Source organism: Rattus norvegicus, chromosome 13, assembly GCF_036323735.1.
Source record: "Rattus norvegicus strain BN/NHsdMcwi chromosome 13, GRCr8, whole genome shotgun sequence".
NCBI classification, from domain to species: Eukaryota; Metazoa; Chordata; class Mammalia; order Rodentia; family Muridae; genus Rattus; species Rattus norvegicus.
In genome coordinates, this window is record NC_086031.1 from 46,187,724 (window position 1) to 46,207,587 (window position 19,864).

Below are 19,864 nucleotides of genomic sequence, written 5' to 3' on the forward strand. Positions count from 1 at the left end.
CCAGGAAAGTCTCAGTTTCCTTAGCTGTAACTATTGTGTTGACATTACTGGATATAATTAACAGATGCTGGCCCGGTACGTGCACAAGCGTTCCCATGCAGAAAAGATAAGCTCCTTTTACTTGTAAAAGATGTTTTAACATTTCCACGCCTTGTGTCCCCTTCATTTCCCCTTGGCGGCTCTGTTCTGCCTCGACCTACCATCTGGGGACCCTGCTCTCAGCCGCCCCTCCCCCAGCACCTGCTGCAGGGCCACAGCAGATGCCGACAAGGGCAGGGCAGAACTGGTGGCAGTCTCCGCTTCTCATTTAGAGGCCCAAGAATGTGTGGAGTCATGGGGGGGGGGGGGGGACACAATGAGAGCCAGTCAGGGGAAGAATGGGGCCTCTGTCACATCAGAACTTTCCCAAATCCTGGGTTTCGCTGAATGGAACACCTGAGGGGTTCAGCAGAGTCTCCGCTCTCTGCCTGAGGTGGTAGGCACCAGAGACAGGATGCAGGTGGAGCTTTTAAAAACCTACGTTTATTTATTTTGTGAGCATGTATATGTGTGGGCCTGTGACCCATAATGCAACATGTGGAGGTCAGAGGACAACCCGGAGACCAAAGGCCAGGCATCAGACTTGGTGGCAAACAGCCTTCTCACTGGCCCTGGTTTGAGCTCTTGAATCATTTACCCTGGGAATTCTTAGAACTTTGGAGAGACAGACCTGAGGATGTGTTGAGCTGGGAGGAGTCCCTCCAGTGGCCCTGTACAGAGCCTGTATGTACAGTGACTGTGTCTTTGGTCACCTGGACTCAGGCTCCCGCCACTAGCAGAGCTGTGGGCTCAGGGCTGAACTCAGGAGTGTAGGGACAGCGGAAGTGTCACCTGTGTGAGAAAGGTTGAGTCCTTGTGTTCTCAGCGAACTGTGGCCTTGTACTGCCTTGGGGACAGAGAAAGCAGGCTTGAGGAGGCAGGGTTTTCCTGACTAAAGGAGGTAGGGTCCATTTGACCTGCCTCCCCTTCCTATCTAAGTTTCAAGTGAGGTCCAGCTAGATCTGAGCCAGACACCAAAAGGCTGTTCCTACCACCTCCAGTCCCACCAGTCTTTGGTCTTCAGAGAGTCCCCTGGCCCCCACAATTCCAGAGCTTTCTTGGGACTTGTCTTGTGTGTGCTGGGTCTGGCTGTCAGGGCATATTCTGGAAATCAGAGGCCACACTTGAGTTGTCTGAAGAAGGGACAGGGTTGACCAGGGCTAACCTGTGGTTTCTGGGACAGGGGAATGGCAGGAACAGAGTGGGGGTGGGGGGTGGGGGAGGGAGAAGGGAAGGGACCTGCAGAGAGTTGCCTCGGGTCTCCTGCCAAAAATTAAACCATTAAAAAAAAAAAAGAAGCTGGAGGGGAGTGGTGGGAGAAGGAAGGAGAAAAAAGGAGATGGGAGAGGAGGGAAGGGAGCAAACAGCCCCTCCACACCAATAGCCCGGCAGGGAATGTGAGTAATACCCGGCTGGTTCAGAGGGAGTGAGATCAAAAGCTAGTAGATACAAGAGGTTTGTGCCTCACCGACCAGACAGCCAGAGGCTCAATGAGACCTTTGTTAATCCAGGCCCAAGTCAGGATTGAAGGAATACCTGACTCCCGCCCGCCCCCTCCAGCCTGGTAGGGGGAGAGGTAGGTCACCAGAGAGTCAAGGCAAGTTGGGCACAGCTAGGCCTAGCCAAGAGTGGGTGGAGGAGGGAGGCGGCCTGGGCTTGGAGTGAGCTGGAGTGAGCGGCTGCCAGGGAGGCAGGAAGTAGCTCTTGTAGAATTATAAAGGGAACCGCAGGGGAAGGGGGTTTCACCTGGTAAATCTGCCATCCTAGGCCCCTGGCCTCTGTTCCTTGGAGGGGATCGGACATTGTCCTGGAGCCCACGGCTTTCTGTTGGGATTCTGGGGTCAGTGAGAAGGACAGAGGCCACGGAAGTAAGGACTGGTGAGCCAAGAGTTCAAGTGTGGAACTGCTGGGGGATGCCCTCCTGTTTGACATTCAGGTAGGATGAGTCTGGGGTGTGTGTGTGTGTGTGTGTGTGTGTGTGTGTGTGTGTGTGTGTGTGTGTGTGTTCTGTACTGTTGGTGTCCACTGGGAGTTCAGTTAAGAGGTTTGCCTCACCATGCTCCTGCAGACAGCCCCTGGCACCCCTGGCACAGGTTGGGGCTAGGACTGAAGTAGAGTTACCTTCTTGAAAGAGAAATGTTCTGATCTGGGCCCTCCCACTGGAGGTTCGTGGGAGAGAGAGAGAGAGAGAGAGAGAGAGAGAGAGAGAGAGAGAGAAAGAGAGAGAGAGAGAGAGGGGTCCAGACTGAGTCTGGAGGTCCGAGTCCACCCCACCCCCCAGGGCTCTCCTGGTTTTAGATGAAGAGGTGCCTTTGGGGCCATACTCTAAACATGGCACATGCTGACCGCTGGTCCACAGTGGGAGAGGGGAGAGGAAATTCACCTGTATTTAGAACATACTTTTCTTAGGGTCCTGAGACCTTGGTGAGTTCTCTCCCCCAGCTCACCAGATGGATTGCTCAAAGCTGGCTGCCTTCAGCAGGTGGGGATTTCAGCCCAGGCAGACCCATTCTCAAACAACTAAGTCTGTAGCAGCGTTTCCCAACCTGTGGGTCACAACCCACTCAGGGGTGGCATGTCATACCAGTAGCAAAACTACAGTTATGAAGTAGCAGTGAAAAATAATTTTATGGTGGGGGTTCACCACAATATGAGGAACTGTATTAAGGGGGTCACAGCTTTAGGACGTTTGAGAACCACTGGTTTAGAAAATGGTGTAACTCCCTGCACCAATTTTGGACGCTTGAGACACCCAAAACTCAGGGGAAGGGGAGCTCAATACTTGTTCCTCCTCTAAGCAAAGCACACTGCTGTAAGGAAAGGGTTAATTCTGCCCCCCCCCCAAAAGAGGAGCCCACTATGGGGCCTGGGTGTCTTGAAAAGATTGCCCTCATTTGCTAGAGGAGAGGGTAGTTAGGGACCTGGGAGGGGGCTGGATGCTAATTAGAGGGATCTGAGGAGGTCCTTTATGGCCAGAAAGCCGTACCTCCCCATACCCACCACGAGGGCCATTGTGTGGGGCCTTTGAAGGGCTAGACTGGAAACTCATTACTGACATAGCTTTAGTATTCTTGGGGCCCACCAGGTGGTGGGGAATGGTGAGGGAATGCTATCTGCGAGGGGAGGCTTGGGCTCCCAGAGAAGCCAGGTGGGGAGGAGGGAGGTGTGAGATTCCTCAGTTTCCTGCTCTTTGAGATTCCTGCCACTGGACCCCTCCGCTCTGCTGTGGCCTATGGCTTTTCATTCCTATGTGATTGCTGTTCCGAACTCATGTAGGGCTAAAAGCCATGGGCTACAGTGAGGGGCAAGCTCCTGCACAACTACACTTCCCTAAGGACCAGCCACAGAGGGCGCCAGAGGGAGGGGCCGGCGTCGCTAGTCACTCCAGGTTTGGGGCTAGGCCGTGTGATCTTGCCCACGTCACTTCTCTCTGCATCTGGTCCCTTCACTGTGAAGGATTAGGTTGGTGAGCCTACTGGGTGAGATGCAAGGTCATACTTAGGGGTTGTTTTCCTCTTCCCAAGTTTTTGAGGTCTGGCCTAGTGGAGATGTGCAGCAGATATCATCATCAATGTCTTCACCTCTCCTCTGTCCAGCCATAATCCGCTTCCTGGTCTTGGTTTTTCTCCTCCCTCTCTGTGGTTCCATATCCAGAGCTGCTCTTGTCCAGACACTTAGGACTCTTTTGAAGCTGAGATGGGTGTCAGGCTAGCTACACTGGTGGTGGTAGTAGCATCGGTTTGTTCCAGAATAGAAACTGGGAAGACCATACCTCCCCAGGGTACCACGCTGGAGCCCAGAGTTTCCAGCTTCTAGCTCTTACCCTGCCCCTCTGCTCTGTTATGGGCTCCGGGAGGGCATTGCCTTTTTTGCTCTCTCCTGCTGGGATCTCAGCCTTCCCTGCTTCTTCCACCAACCCGGTTCTGTTCCCACTCCGTGAAAATGGCCTGACTCCATCCCTGCCACCCTGGGAAACTACACAGATGGAAACAAAAACACGCAGTCTGGCTTGGAATGGCAAGGGAATCACCCCACCTCCTACACTGGGCTCCCCATTCCAGTCCCAGCTTGTCTAACATAGGCCACACCCTGCTGCGTACTTCAGAATCAGAAGGCAGGTTACTTCCTTGTCTTATTTAGATAGAGCTTTCCTGTCCTCAGTTAGCATTTACCAAGTGTCTACCGCACACCACCGTTCTAGCCTACTTACCTATGTTACCCTGTTCGGTCTCCGAGACAGCCCTATTTAATATTAGTCCATTTTATTTATGGGGCATCTGAAGCACAAGGGAGCTAGAAAACTGTGCGCATGGCTAGTAAGGTGCTGAGCTGGGAATGGAAGCCAGAGTCTCAGTGCCCGAACTCCCCCGTGATCTTACCCCATACTGGGGCACGTGGGAATCAAAGCAGTGTGTTGGAAATGCCCTGGGTCTGGGTGGTGCGGTGCACTGGAGCGCTTCTTCTCCGGAGGCCCGGAGGGGATGTGTGGCCTTGAATTTTACCCAGTTCCATCACTGGTTAGATATGACTGGTTTTTCTTTATCTAGGGTGGGGAGAGGGGGCAAATCAGAGCAGAAGGAAAGCAAACGCCGGTACCAGCTGGAGTTTTGCTGTGGCTCAATAAGGCGACTTGCCCACTTGGCTAGGTTTCCATACAGGAAAGAGTCAGAGATGCCTAGCCCCTGACCCAGCCCCGCTCTGGAGGCTCTTGAGTGGGCCGCGGGTTTTTCTGTTGTTGTTTTTGTTTGGCTCCAGGAACCTCTTGTTTTGCTTCTCCCAGCTGCCAGTTTTCTTAATTGGAAAGTTAGAGCAGAAGAGTCACCTCCCCTGCCCTCTGCCTCTGGGTCTGTCTCAGGAATCCTGTTTCACGGTTTGTTTAGAAAAGCCCCGGCATCCGGGTCTGGGGACAAGTGGACCCGGAGCGGCTTCAAAGAAAGATTCTACCTCGTGTTGAAGCTCTAGCAAGGTACTTAGTAGGACTGCACAATAAATCTTAAGGGAAAGAAATCGTGAGCTGGGGAAAAGAGGTAAGAGATAGGCCCCCTCTAGCCTGGGGCTGGGGGGCAGGCCCTATTCTGGGATTACAGCCTCCGGCCTCTCTTACAGTCTTTGTGCCTTGCCATGGTGGGTGGGGCTGGCTTGTCCGCAATGGCGCATCTCCCATAATCTTTGAGATCCTCCGAATAGGCAAGCTGGCCTCGTGCCCTCTTTCCCTGAGGATTCACAGAGCAGCCCTGCGTCTGTCCTGTCCCTGCCTGCAGACAGCCGAAACCAAAAATATCATAACTGAGCAGTCTAGTCTCCTACAGTATCAGCTCGACCCAACATGAGGCTTCCCTAGGGAGAGGGTCCGTGTTTAACTGCACTGAGAACCGGGCGAATTTCTTTGGTCCGTTTCTAGTGGAAATGGAATTTGCTTGCTAAGCTTCACTTCTAGATGCAAAGAAGATTGGAAAGATTTCTGGCTGGTTCCCTCTGTTTAGGGGACAACACCTTCTACATCAGGTTCCTGGCTCCTCCTCTCCTGCCAGGAGTCAGTGGTAAGCCTCTGCTGACCCCAGATTCGGGGTGCAGTGACATTACTTAAGGGTATTATCCTGACCTTTGCCCCCAGCTACCGTGCCCCCTAAGTCCCTCAGAACTACGGTCTGTCCTTGTGGGGACCACTTGGCTGTCCTTGTAGTCCTGAGGAGGGGTTTTTCTTTTTCAATAAGTAGCTAAGCAAGCTATTAGGAGGAGGGAAGGCTGTACCTGCGGGCCAGGTACTGAGGCCTCTACAGGTCATGGGAGGCAGAGAGGCTTTGGGTCCCAGATTCCTGGAGCTCTTTCTCTTCCAATCCAAGAAGGGGTTAACTTCCAAGGAGAACACGGGCTTCTCCAGACAAGTGCCCTGTGCCCAGCTTGGCAGATGGCAGCTTTGAGAAGAGGTCCTGGGATCTGTAGTTTGTGCCACCACCCACCCTGGGTCTGCCTGTTTATCAACACTGCCTTGCAGACTACAGTTCCCAGAAACCTGGAGGCCCGGCTTTGGGGGAAGGGGGTGGGTGTGAAGCACTGAGCTGGCTGGGGAGAGGGGAGGGAGGAGGTGGGAGAAAGCCCAATTCACCCCCTTCCTTTTGAATTCTTTCTCCTGGTGTGTCTGCTGCAGCGGCCGAGCTAATCCCCAAATCCGGTCTCCTAAGCTGCAGCTGCCTCCCTTTGCAGGGATGAATGGCTCGGGGAGGGAAGGTGAATTCATATTTTAATTACCGAGGCTCGGGTGTGGAGGGCACAGGGGAGGGGGTAGAGGGTTCTGCATTGTTTGCCCTGGGGCCGAGGGCACCCCTCCTAACTGACTCACTTCTGCTGGTTACCTGGGGCGGGTCTTTTTGGAAGTACCTCAGCTCATGCCTTAGAAGGTGTGTGTCGGGGACCAGGGTGGGGGAAACAATTGCTAAAGAGTCCTGGCTTGCCCCAACATCTGAATATCATATATCCCCCTATCCTCAGCTTCGATGGGGGACATTGCCAACATTCTACAGACACAGGAATTTTAGGTCTGCCAGCCTGAAGCTCCCACTCCTCTTCACTGTAGAGATGCTTTCTTGCCCCTGGGTTCCTGGGCAAGTCCAGCTTCTCTGGACTCCCTCACTTTCCCTTGAGTTGGAAAAGTAGTAGGAAAGAATGGCTAAGAAAATGTGGGGTGAAGGCCAAGAGCAAGCTGGGGTGGGTAGTGAGGCTGGGGACCTATAGGTGGCTTGGGAGGATGGATGCTCTGTGGCTTGGCATCTCTTCTGCTCGGCTTCCACAAAGGGACCTGGCAGAGGGACATCCTGGCTATTAGACCCCAGACCATCCTGAATGAGCCTGGTGGGGGAGGGGCAGTAGGAGCGTTGTCTAACGTCAGACCCCTTCCTTCACTTTGGAGTTTTCCAGAGCTCTTTGTCCATTCCCTACCCACTTTTAGACAGTGACTTGGGGGGACTCCCACTGGAGTACAGATGAGGGGGACTACTCCAGACAATCTGACCCAGTGAAGGGAGGGGTCATGAGATCTGACTTCTCTGGGAGGCTCTCCAGCCCATGTTGGCAGTAAAGCTTACTGCCAAGGGTGGAGGTTGTAGATTAGGGTAGGGCAGACATTTGGTAGCAGGGCTCTCAGGTCCCTGCTGGAGAGAAGAAATGAGGCCACAACACTTATGTACAACTGACATGGAATTCTCTGCCCCATGCCTTCCCTACTTTGGGGACCGGGTCCCGGCTTCTAGGGCTGGGAGTTGTCAATTTGAGACCCTTAGCAAGGTAACAAGGAGAAGCCTCAGAACTTAAGAGCCAAGAGCTTGTGGTCCTCTGTCTTCTTGCTGCCTTTGGGAGCAAAAGACTTGGGAATCCCACTAAGCAGACACAAAGCAGCCCAGCCCTGGAGGGACTTCTTCCAAAGCATCCTTCCCGAAGTAGACAAACCCTTGTTCTCCCTACACCTGCCCTAACTTACTCCAAGGTGGGAGGGTGGGCAAAAACGTAGTAGTGTTTTCATTCATCCTCTAAGGACTCTGGGCAGGGGCAGCATCAAAGGGGAAGGACGGGGAAGAGCATCTTGGTGTCCTGGGTCTAGGAGCCTGAGAGACTAGCCCTTCCTTTGGAGCTGGAATGGCAGAAGCTGTTGCAAGCACAGGTCTCTTCCCCAGGCTTGTGTCCTTTGTTGTGTGTGTCCACTGCTGGTTTTTCTTCTGACAACTTGAGAGCACTTTCTGGATTGTACCTTTCACATACACCCCAGCACAGAGTGTGTGCATTACAGTTAACTGATGACAAGGGACCCTGCCAGCTCTCTTTCTCCTCCAGATCTTGCTAGAACTCCCAGTGCCCAAGTATTCCCTTAAGTTTGGTCTCTAAATGTCAAGCCTTCACTTAGCCTCCTGGTATACAGAAAAAGGGAACTGAAGGTCCAGAGAGGTATAGCTACTTCCCAGGATGACGGTGTGCCCACCTTGGAGTCAAGAATAGGCCCTGGCATGGACAGCACCCTTCCTCAGGTTTGTCATGAGAGGGATTCAGGAATTGCTGCGGTAGATAGATCTAGAAATATAGTAGTTGTGTCTCGGTTCTATCTATATATATCCTAGAGACTTCTCTCTGTTCACTATATATACTCCAACAGAGTGGGTGTGTAAGTGGTGCTGGAAAGCAGGTTATTAAATAGCAGCCTGCCTTCCTACCCATGCTGACTCAAGCTGGGCCTCCTGCCCATCCAGCTGGTCACTGGAAATGCAGTCTCCCAACTAATTATAGTGATTGGAGGTATCACCCAAGGACTGGGGGTAGATCCTGACGGGACCAGCTTCACAGCAGGCCTTCATCTGTGCAGGACAAGCATGTTGGACATTTGTCCTGAAGAAGTTCCTCAGGATAGACAGTTACCAGGTGGATCATGCCAGGTTCCTCAAGAGATGGGGGAGCCACTTTCCAGGTGCACCGTGACTGAGGTGTGGCCCTAACTGTGCCATCTCTGCTGGAGACTGTGTGTGTGTGTGTGTGTGTGTGTGTGTGTGTGTGTGTGTGTGTGCGCGCGCGCGCACGTGCATGCGAGCGCCTTCTGCTTCATTATTCAAAGCCCTCTTCCCTAGCTTACTTGCCTTCTCCCATTGTTTTTCCTAGACAGAGGAGCCATTCCCACCATGGCCTGACCTCTGGGTAGGGTGCCTGCCTTCCTGTCCCAAGCTTCCCTGCCTGAGCTGAAGGGCAGAGGAGTGCAAGTGGCGGCCACATAGATGAGTACCACAAGGCAACTGGAGATGAGACGCGTGCTTCTCTGGCCTCTTCCCTGCCCATCATGCAATGCAGGAGTTACATACAAAGCCTGTTGGCTGAAGGGCCTTTCTTTACTACCCGGTTTCCACACAACCAGGCTGGCATTAGGGGAGTTGTTTCCCATCTTGCGTTTGTCCCTTACAGAGTTCCCTAAGAGTGTCACACAACTTGGGATTGTTAGAGAAGGACAGGATCTGAGACTCCCTTACAGAGGTCTAAGTAGAGGCTCCCTCAATCCTGTAAAGTCCTGCATCTGGAGGGTTGGTTATGTGACCTCAAGAATCAAGTGGACACTCCACCAGCCCACACCTGATCCTGGAACCTTCGTGAAATGACACGTCCAGGAAGTGTTTTAAGCTTGCTTACTTCCTGTTCCCTAGCCACAACTGTGTGGGTCTGAGGTGAGGTAGAAGGCTTGGCACAACACTTAAGTTTCAGGAAGTGAGAAGCCGTGGTTTGGTGGTGGAGCTCCTTTACTCCATGGTAGGACAGGCGGCAGCCTCAGGGAGCCCTGAGGCTTCTGGGAATGATAACCCCAGCTTACTTCTCCCACTCTTCTACCCTGCCTTTCCCTACAGACATCTTGTGAGCCTTATTCCCCTGCCCAGCCCAGGGCATGCCCCAGTTCACTTTCGCCTGTTTCTGTGGTCTTCACGGCTTCTGCAAGATGAAGAGGAAGAAGGAAGAAGTTCACAGAGAGAGGGAGACAGCGGTGTGACCAGGGCCCCCTTGTCAGCTCCCAGTGGCTCTGAGCTGTGGCACTCAGAGCCTGTGTCTTCTATCTTTATTTAACTGGTACCTGACCAACCTGAGAGACATCAGTCTCTTGACTCTTCTTATACCCAGCCCCGTTAGCTACCAATCATCTGTGCTCCTGAAGAGGCCTCAGCCACACAAGGGGATTCCCAGGACCTGCCACTTGCCTTCTGGAGACTGGACGGCCTCGCTGGGATCAAGGAACGAGGCTTTGGGGCTCTTCTCAGGGTGACCCTCCCAAGAAGCTTACATGACCTTGGGAGGGCAAAGTGCTTGCTAAACAGCTAAGTAGCTGTTCTTGCAAACCTTGGAGGGTTTGATGTATGGGACGCCACCTCCATGCACAAGATGGGGTCTGTGCTGGAGCCCCAGGGTCTCAGCCCCTTCCTTGCATCCTTGTGGGCCAGGACTGAGATGGAGGACAGAATTAGACATTCGAGGGGTCAGGCAGCGGAAGGCTCTTCTGTGTGTCTGGCCCTGACCTACCAGTTGCGTGAAGCCCTCACCTTGACAGCACACAGATGTGGCAAGACCTTTCCTCAGGGACTGTCCCTAGAACTAGGCCACACCACTGCCCCCATTTTGTTTACTTACCCCCTGCCTCTTTCTCTCCTGTCCTTGGGAAACTGGAGAGGGTATTATGCTGGCATGGGGACACCTTCCAAGGATAGGGAACTCAAGGAATGTCCTTGACTACCCCCCCCACCCCCCGTCCTCCCAGTCCACTGTCAACTCCCTGCTTCAGGAGCTTGCGTCCATTTCTAGGCGTTCAGAGGCAAAAGCATTTCCTTTCTCCTCCTTCCTTCCCCTCTCCTCCCCTGCTCATTGTGCTTGGATCTCTCAGGTGCTAGAGGAAGAGCTGGGAATTAAGAATGAACTCTTAGCAGCAGAGACCAGCTTCTGGTCTGCTAGCTTGCCGCCCTCCTCACTGGGACGAGCAGTTCTGCACACATAGGAGTCACATCTCCACCACCATCAAGGACAGGACAGATAAAGGCCTGGTAGGAAGGAGGGTCAGGGTCAAAGGTGGAGGAAGGTCTGAACTCAGAAGGGACACTGAGCAAACAGGGAAGGGTGCTACTCCTGGTCAGCGTGTTTCTTGGTCTTTCTGCAGATTTACTGGGATCGAGGTTGTCTCGGTGGAGCCTGAGCAGGGACCGAGAGCTTTACTCTTCTCCACTGGCTTTTCGCCTCTGCTTTCCCACCTGAACCACCTACTGTCTGTTATTTGCTTTTATATTCAAAGATTCATAAACAAATCCTTCCCTCAGGGAAATAACAAGCTTCTGCAGCAAAGGCCAGTGGAGGTCACAGAGAACAAAGCCAACTTTCCAGTTTCTTTGTCCTCTGAGATGGCGGAGGCCTTGGGGGAGGCAGAAATGACAGAAAAGCTTTGGGGGCTACTTTGCTACAGAAGCCACAGATCCTCTCCCCGCCCCCTCTCTAGCGTTGCTAGCTGCAGCCTGCCTTCAAGGCTGCAATCAGAGAAGTCTCTCTGGAACTGGAGGAGGAAATCATATCCCGTCACTAAGAAGGGTCGGGTGTTATGTCCCAACCACATAGGCTCACCCAGAGGACAGGTCAGATAACAGAGAACTAAGGTCTGGGAGGGGCAGCACACTTGTGCTCACTTCCCAGCAGCCCCTGGGGTTGGCAGAGAGCTGCTCCCCCCATCCCCCCAACAGGCGTGCCCTTGGTATAGTAGAGACACTGGATATCTTGAGACCTTGCTGTAGGAACATGGGTGGTTCAAGGTTTTGTTGAGTGTAGGCCCCACCACTGTTTGCGGGCCCGGTGTCCTTGCTCCTCCCTTCATCCAGGGTAAGGTGTGTCGCCACGCTGCAGTAGACGTGGCCTGAGTAGGAGGGAGTAGTAGCAGCTTGCAAACACACACTCATCATTTTGACTGTTTTCTCCGGGAGATGGGGATTGTGTTCTCAGCATCTAGGAAGCAGCTGGAAATCCATTTCCAGTTCTGTGTCTGGCTGGGTTCAGTAGATTTTGTATTATCTGTTTAAAGTTCCCTCCACTCTGCCTGAGGGAAGCCCAGCCCGTGGGTCTTTTTCGACCCGACTTCGGTGGCCCTGTACCCATAGGGTGAGGCAGGTGTACATACCTTCCATTCTTACACCTTGACGCTCTTGCTCTTTAGGGGGTGGAGCTCCGTGTTCTCACTTTTTTTTTTGGTTCATTTTTTTTTTTTCGGAGCTGGGGACCGAACCCAGGGCCTTGCGCTTCCTAGGTAAGCGCTCTACCACTGAGCTAAATCCCCAGCCCCTCCGAGTTCTCACTTAAACAGGGTTCAACTCTTGGGCTGCGGAACTAGTCAATGGGAGTGGTGAATAGATGGCACTTGGGGTCATTGGGACTTGAGTGTCTTCTCAGACCATGGCCCAGTATGCCCAAGGGCTTCTTGTCTCGGGTTGACGATAGTTAAGTAGAATGTCGTTTCCTGTTTCTACTAAAGGAGGCAGGCACTTTGAATGTATGGATCCACAGAAATCAATAGAGAAATTGTTAATTTTTTTTAGAAGAGAATAAAAAGCAATAATTTAACTGAAATGGACATATGAGATGTAAGGATGCCCAAGCCAAGAGCAGGTCTCCCGGGTTCTGGCTCTGCTTGAGTGCCAATGATCCTGTGACCTTGGATGAGTCAGGCCTTATTTCTGGGACTGGCTTCTTCAACTATAAAGGGATGGCACCGATGTCCTCTGAAGCCAGGTCTTTGTGGGATGTCAGGTGTCCTGTGCCCCAGAGGACAGCATAAAGTAACAAGCAGACCTGGAAGTGGTGCATTGTTCGAGGAAAGCCTAGATCAGAGCTTCCTCTACAACGTTCCTCCAGGGAGGGCTGGGACACCCTTCCTCCCTCCTAGATAGACTAAAGGGAGTAGTCTGTGGCCGGTACTGACTCCAGGCCCTGTCTAGGCCATGACAGCTGCCATCTTTGGACTGTCCTATGGCCCAGTTGCTGAAGAGAGTCAGAGGGCCTGACTCCCGCTTGGGTTCACTGTACAGCAGCCCATAGACCATCTCTTAAGGTGATGGAACCATCCTCCCCCACCCCTTCCAGTGTGATTTATACAGCAGTGAGTGGATGGGAGGTGGTGTTGTGTGGGATGGGACAACTTTCTTCTTCCCCTGGTGGTCCCCTTGCACTGACTCCTGAGTGACCGAAGAAACTGCTTCCACTAAAGAATGAGTGCCGCACCTGCCCTCCCTACCCCACATGAAGGGCACCTCACCATGGATGTAGCCAGGCATGGCTGAAACTTAGAGATGGACCCTTGGTTCCTAACCTCCGAGACAGGCCTTCACCTGGAAAGGGAGTCTGGACTGCTGCTCCAGGAAGTCTGCCATTCACCCTGAAGGTTGCTGCTGTGTCTGGCAAGTGATTGGGCTGAGTCACCTCAAGAACCAGTCTCTTCTAGAAAGGAACCTGCTGTATCTTCAGTACACAAAGAAGACCACCAGTCATAGCCACCACTTCTGTCACCTGGTCCTAATGCAAGTTTTCAACTTCCAATGTGTTGCTAACCAGTCTAACACCAGAATGCCTGGCTTGTCAGAGCAAACCCACTGGTTCCCTAGACCAGCTAGAGTCAGTCGGTACCCACCATGCATGCTAGGGTTACTGCACAGGCCCCTTCCCTAGATTCTTGTGAGAAACCATTGGATCCTCAGAGGAGGAACAAACAGAAAGGGAAGGCAGGAGAGTAGGCTATCCACAAGTAGAATGAGCCGGGGGCTGCCCAAAGCAGCTTTACACCAAAGAAAACAGTTCAGAAGCCAGGGATCCTGTAACTTGAGCAGTCGGTCCTGGCAGAAGGAGCCAGGGTTTGAAATCCAAGGGGTTTCCTAGTGGGCTTCTGGTCAGTTTCCTTCCCTGCTGGAGCAGCCTTCTCCCTTAGTTCATTCCTGTATTCTCTCTGAGGGGCGGGAGGAATACCAGCAGGGGAGATGGCAGGACCTAGACACATCCTCAGGACTCTCCCAGCCTCCCTTGCCATGGCAACGCTGCTATTTTTATCCTGTTGTTCATGATGCTCAAAGCTCTGACTTTCTCTGTTCCAGAGAGCCCAGCTGCCTTCTGCCCCCATCCCTCAGCATAGCACCTTCTCAAGGAGGCGAAGGGATAACGAAGAAAGGGGGGGGGGCACATTTAAGTTGTCCCTTAACCAGAGGGACCTATTTGGTTTGCTGGCTTAAATAACCAGTTTTGTGTTTTCTGAGAGGTTCGGCCTGTGATCGAGTAGGATGGGCCACTGCTCAGGATGGCTCCCCAGTGAGCCCTGACATGCACTGCTGCCTCTCTTGGGAACATTCTGAGGAATGTCCTGTTGGCATAAGCAATACGTGAAGAATTCTGCCTGGCTAATTAGCTGTCAGGTAACTTGAATGCTGCTGTGGAATCTAGGCTTCCATCCCTCTACCAAGGAGCCAGGACAAAGGCACTTGCATCTCTGTCCAATCATTCTACCCAAAGCAAGGCAGCCTCTCTTCCCCAGGCTAGAAAGCAGACTCCCTCCAATTTAGCTACATCCCCTTGAGATCCCCACTCCATACCGCTGCAAGGGGCTGGGATGAAGCCCAAGGCCTCAGAACCACTAGAGGCAAATGCTCTCCCACCGAGCTGCATCTCTAGCCTGGAGCACAATGTGTTCTTGAAGGCTGCATTTAGCGAAAGGCATTCTTAGCTGTTCCTTCTGCCGCCCTTTCCTGGCCCAGCCTTTGTTTTCCTGTGCCCCAAATTCCACTACAGTGGCAGGGAATCCCTGAGAATCATTGGTGCTAATGGTCTCCATCTATACTCTCCTATGTTGATCAGGAGGGTGTGAACTCAGCATGTGGGGTGGCTGGGTTATGGGGTGCATTCTATGTATATCCCAAACACCTCGATCCTGGAAATGGGTCTGGATCTTAACCCAGCCAATCTACATCTTGTTAACCTTTGCTTCGGCTGAGTTGGCTCCTGAATGGTTCGTTTTCCTAGGGTGACTGAGACCCATTTACTAAGCCTCGTTGGTTTTATTTTGGCTCTAGCTAAAGTTTCCGAAATCTATGCATCTGGAGTAAGCACTTTTCTGGTTGCCACTGAAAAGCATGCTGGCAGATTCTGCTCTGATAATTGCTGTAATAAACACACTTTATTACGTCCCTTTGCAGCAAGTGAATTATGTTGTCAAGGCGTGTGGGGCATCCGTGTTGATCTCACACTATCATACATAGCAGCAGCCAAACGCCTTCCCACCGATCTGAGAGGAGGGAGAATGAAGCTATGTAGGTAAGTCAGGAGTGTGTGCACAGGTGATGAGGCCTGGGGGACACCTGAGGCCCCGGCACTGTGAGCCGCATGTGTGCTATCTATAAACTGAGAAAAAGCCAGTTTCCTGCCTCCTAGCATCTCAGGGAACTAGTGGGTCAAAGTGGCTTGCTCTGGAGAGGGGTAATGGTTTAGAACTGCACTGTGATCTCATGACTTACAGCTACTTTAATATAAAATAAAGATCTTTACTTGGGCTTCTCAGAACTATTGACAGAATGCACGATTGCCGGTCTTACAAGAATGCACTGCATTCAGAACAAAGATTACCAGGTGGTATGAATTATATATCAATAGAGCTCTAAAAAGATTGAGGGGGCAGGGCAGACATTCTACTTACTGTGAAGAAATGAGGCCCCGAAGAAAGGACAGAGAGCCTAAGCCATCAGCCCTAACCTCAAAGCCAGCCTTCTATAAGAAGGACTGGTTTAAGACAAGTCACATAACAGCTGTACGTGAATTGATTATGATCTCGAGACGGGATCTTTCTCTATTGCCCAGGTTGGCCTTGGGTCTTACTCTGTTACCGGGGCTGGCCTCAGACATGTGATCATCCTAGTTGAGCTTCCTGAAGGCAGAGGATTGCAGATGATGCGCAGTTTTTGGAGACTGCAGCTCATGGGCACGATGGCGCTCTAAGCTGAGCTCCCTTATTGTCCAGCCCAAGGTATTCATGAAGGCGTACCCCACACAGACCTACCTACATCCTCTGCCTTTGGTTCAAACGTCAGCTCGGATGCCTGCCTGCTGCTCTCCACCTCCCAGCTCTCACCCTGAAGAAATGGGTGCTATTGTCCACTGAATTCATTAACTCAGTATTGAATTCTGACCCTGAGCAGAACACTGTGAGAGCCACTGCAGGAGAGAGTGCCCCCACTCCTTAGGAACTCACAATGTGACAGAAAGTAACATGACAAGACTCGAGGAACACAAGATCCCTGGGAGAGGTCAAGCAAAGTGCTTTTGGGCTTGGGAGCCGGGAAAGGCTTCTCAGAGGACATGGACTCGGAGCCGAGCCTAGCTATGTGCACAGGCGAAAGCCAGCATGATATTGCCATCAGAGGCCATGGGAGCCTCTTACATCACTAGTGGGTCCAGTTGTTCCGAGTTCTTCTCCTCTCCCAAAGCCCGACTCCCGGCATTGCATTAGTGCTTTGACATAAACCTTTGATCCTACAGGGATAGAATCCAGCAGGGAGATGACTGCTGTGTGGCTAATGGTCATCCTCCAGCACTAGCAGCTGTTTTGGAGATTCTCCTGGGACAGGAAAGGGAGAAGGAACCCAAGAACAGGGCTGGGGAGAATGGCATAATGGTTAAGAGCACTTGCTGCTCTTGCAAAGGACCTGGGTTCCGTTCCCGACCCTTACACGGGGCCCCTTACAACTGCTTGGAGTTCCACTTCCAGGGAATCTAATGCCCTCTTCCGGCCTCCTCTGGCTCCTACATGCACATGGTGCTCATGGGCAAGTGTAGACAGATACCCATAAATGAAAATAAAATTGAAAGTACCTGAGAGCCTCAGTGGACACCTAACAAGGGCACAGGACACTCTCTGGACACTGAAGGACAAACCACACTCAGCGTGAACATGCTCTGTCCCACACCTATACCGTGCTGGGCCGTAAATATCCCAGCACACACTGGTTTACACCCCAGCCCTCCCTCCTCCTTTCTTTCACTTTTTGTAAGAGGTAGTTTGGAAATCTATTGTACACTCCTCTGTCCCTTCCTTCTATTGTCTGTGACTAGAAAGACAGAAAAAGCAGGTTGGAACACTCAGAGTGTCCTTGATAGTCCTGGCTTTATCTTAGACGAAGCACTGGTGTCCAGATAGACCTCATTTCCCTGCCTGTTAGAGAGGGTGACTACTGCTCTTTCCATCACAAGATGGGTTATGGGGACTGGATGAGACTGAGGTGCCCATCTCAACGTTCTAGTTGCTTCGTGTCCCACACGTCTCCTAGCCATTTGTAAAATGCAGATAGTAAAACGCCCCTTAAGTTTTTGGGACAGGTACAGACAGTGTGGTATGTGGAATTCTTCCACTGCAGCGTGCTGAGAACGGTAACTTGCTCAGGCGCTCTCCTAGCTTAGTGCCTGGCCCTGGGTAGGTAGGTGTTCAAGATACGGGGTAATTGAGACGCTCGGTTGGAAGCATTACAAATGGCTGTCTTTAGTGTCTCTCACATGTTCCACTGTAGCCAGCGCAGTGCTGGGAGTAGAGGAGAGAACTGAACTGAAGATGGGTAGGTATGGGGTTCTGAGGATGGCTGTGCACGCCTGTTAATCTCAGCACTGGGAAGGCCGAGACAGAGGATTGTGAACTGAAGGGCAGCCTGTGATAAATAGCAAGATTCGTCTCAAAACAGCAAAAACAGGAGTGGTGCGGTGTAGAATGTTGAGAGGAATTCTTCCGCTGCAGTGCGCTGAGTGTCCTGCAGGAGACGCTCTAGTCATCTCAGCCTCAGCGGAGCCTGGGGTGAGGGGTGGGGGCTAGGATTGGCCCGGTAATGGGGGAAGCTCGAAGGAAAAACATCCCCACGCGTCACTCACATATTTACATCGCAACTGTCAAAATAGTTATTTTTAAGTTGAGTTCCGTCTGCCACGAGTTTAAAACCAAGCTGCGCGGGGGCGGCCTACTGCGCGTGCGCGGTGCCTGGGCCCAGTGAGGGGTGGCGTCCGGGATTTGGAGGGGTGTGTGCTTGCACGTAGCAGCTCTTCTTTTTGGCCACTTTACTCTTGGCTCTGGGAGCTGTGTTTCCAAGATGATGGGCTGGTCGTTCCTGTCCTACAGGAACCAACTAAATGTCTGTAAGGACAAGAAGAAACTGTCCAGTTTTCACTTCCTCTGTTCTTGTCCATGCCGCCCTGGACCCTGACAGCCCCAACCTGTAAGTTTTTTGCAGCTGTACTCTCCTAGTTACAGGGTGGGTCGATTTCCACCGCCAAGAAGCCATCAGAGCCTCTCTATGGAAGCCTGAAGTTGAGGATCAGACATGCCCCATAACCATTGGTCCCCGTAAGCCCTTCGGAGGACAGAAGCTGAAGAATTCTATGTGGGTTGGTCAGCGCTGGGGTGGGTCTGAAACTAGGGACTGTTGGGTCAGCAAACAGCACAAAGAATGACTTGCTCCTCAATGTCAGGCCTGTAGAGAATTCATTTTTCTCTGGAAAGCGAGGGGCCTGAGGATTTGCCGCTCTCGGGATGCTTCTGTCTCTCTCTCGCTCCCTGCTCAGGGGCAATGGGATTTGAGACAGACGCTGGCTGGCCCTGCTGCCATCAATATGTGTCCCAGCCCTGTCCAATGTCTGCTCTGTAATGAGTAGTGCTTCGGAATGTCACCTCCATTAATGGGAAAGCGACACCTGTGCACAGCCAGAGCCACCTCTCTGTCTTCATTAGGCAGTCCGCAGCCTAGCTGCAGGCCGCTCTGGCTCAGTGACAGATGACAGGCAGAGGAGTGAGAGCAGAGACTCCTGCTGTCCAGGATTCATTCGCAGACAGTGACCCCAAATGCCCCCTCCCCCAACAAACACCAAAATAGACAGCTGAGAAAAATGTCCTTCTGGAGCAAGGTGCAGCAAGGACAGTTTAATAGCTAGAAAGCAGGCTAAAGAGAACAGAGGAGCAAATTCCTGGGACCGGTGCCTTCCCTTGCCTCTGCTCTCCCATTTGGGCTGGGTTGTGGGGTTCTCTGCCTCTCTACCATTCCAAATATCTTCACAGCCCATCATTTTCTCTCTTCTAATAAATCTGTTTGCTATGCAAGTCACAGAGTGAGATTGGAACAGATGTTCTGATTCTAGATTTCTGTCTATCCCAGGCCTACATGTCTCCCAGCAAACCCCTGTTCCCTTTAATACTTTACCTTCTTGTCCTCCTGACGTAATGGGGCAGCCACAGGAGCAGAGCCACAGAATGACTGGAGACGTTGGCATGGCTTCATAGGACCCTTTTCCTCATAAAATTTGTCCTTAAAAAAAGGCCAGCATGTAGCTGGGTGGTGATGGCACATTCAGGAGGCAGAGACAGGTGGATGGATCTCTCTGAGTTCGAGCCAGCCTGGTTTACAGAGAAAGTTTCGGATGAGTCAGGGCTGCACAGTGAAACTCTGTCTTGGAAAACAAAAACAAAAGGCTAGCATGAAGGGACCTAAAGACAGTCACAGCACCCAGGAGGACGAGAAAGGGGATCAAGAAATCCAAGTCAGGGGGTTGGGGATTTAGCTCAGTGGTAGAGCGCTTGCCTAGGAAGCGCAAGGCCCTGGGTTCGGTCCCCAGCTCCGAAAAAAAGAACCAAAGAAAAGAAAAAGAAAAAAAAAAAGAAATTCAGGTCAGCCTGGACTGTGCGGTGACGCCCTGTCTCAAAAAACCAAAGCAGGGAGCTGGCGAGAGCCGGGTTTGAGTCTCAGAACCATATGGTAGCTCAAGTGTGTGTAATTGCAGACATCTAACTGCAGACAATTTGATGGTTTCTTCTGGCAAGATAGACATGCAGGCAAAACACCATAAACATAAAATAAAAATAATTTTAAAGGGCTGGGGATTTAGCTCAGTGGTAGAGCGCTTACCTAGGAAGCGCAAGGCCCTGGGTTCGGTCCCCAGCTCCGAAAAAAAAGAACCAAAAAAAAAAAAAACTTTAAAATAGAAAAAATAAAGCCAGGCTTGATAGAAGGTTGTGCAAACATAAGAACATGTGTTTGCATCCCCGGCGTCCATGTTAAAGCTGCATGTGTCTTTTGTCCCAGCACTGGGGGAGGCCCAGACACGAGGATCCTTGGACCCCATTGGCCATCCGGTCTGGCCGGAATGGTGTGCTCTAGGTTCGATGAGAGACTGTCTCAAAAACTAAAGTGAATTTGAGATCAGCCTAATCTACAGATGGTGTTCCAGGGCAGCCAGGCCTACA

General features: G+C 52.0%; 2 protein-coding genes and 1 non-coding gene across 9 annotated transcripts in view; all 3 read left to right on the forward strand.

The window, feature by feature from the left end:
* Positions 1 to 19,864, forward strand: part of Lemd1 (LEM domain containing 1) — a 66,246-nt gene that overhangs the window by 3,864 nt on the left and 42,518 nt on the right. The gene's annotated exons all lie outside the window — the stretch shown is intronic.
* On the forward strand, positions 1,368 to 14,783 carry Blacat1 (BLACAT1 overlapping LEMD1 locus). Of its 5 annotated transcripts, XR_010057006.1 has the most exons (5): positions 1,368 to 2,014; positions 4,959 to 5,044; positions 5,516 to 5,618; positions 6,227 to 6,306; positions 9,447 to 14,783. XR_010057006.1 is itself a non-coding variant. In XM_063272680.1 (3 exons), exon 3 carries the CDS (start codon positions 9,485 to 9,487, stop codon positions 9,584 to 9,586), a length of 102 nt encoding a protein of 33 aa, XP_063128750.1. In that variant the 5' UTR covers positions 1,372 to 5,618; positions 6,227 to 6,306; positions 9,447 to 9,484; the 3' UTR covers positions 9,587 to 14,783. The 5 variants fall into 5 exon arrangements, 2 of the variants coding, with proteins under 2 accessions (XP_063128751.1, XP_063128750.1); XR_010057005.1 differs by having other exon boundaries at positions 4,959 to 5,618; XR_010057004.1 differs by having other exon boundaries at positions 1,368 to 1,654; positions 1,846 to 5,618.
* Mir135b (microRNA 135b) lies at positions 3,295 to 3,391 on the forward strand. The gene has a single exon (NR_031797.1). It is a non-coding gene; the product is annotated as a microRNA 135b (primary transcript).

What these genes read in the sequence shown, in the direction of transcription:
- Blacat1 (XM_063272681.1), top strand. Translation starts at nt 9,485, where the DNA reads ATGCCCCAGTTCACTTTCGCCTGTTTCTGTGGTCTTCACGGCTTCTGC.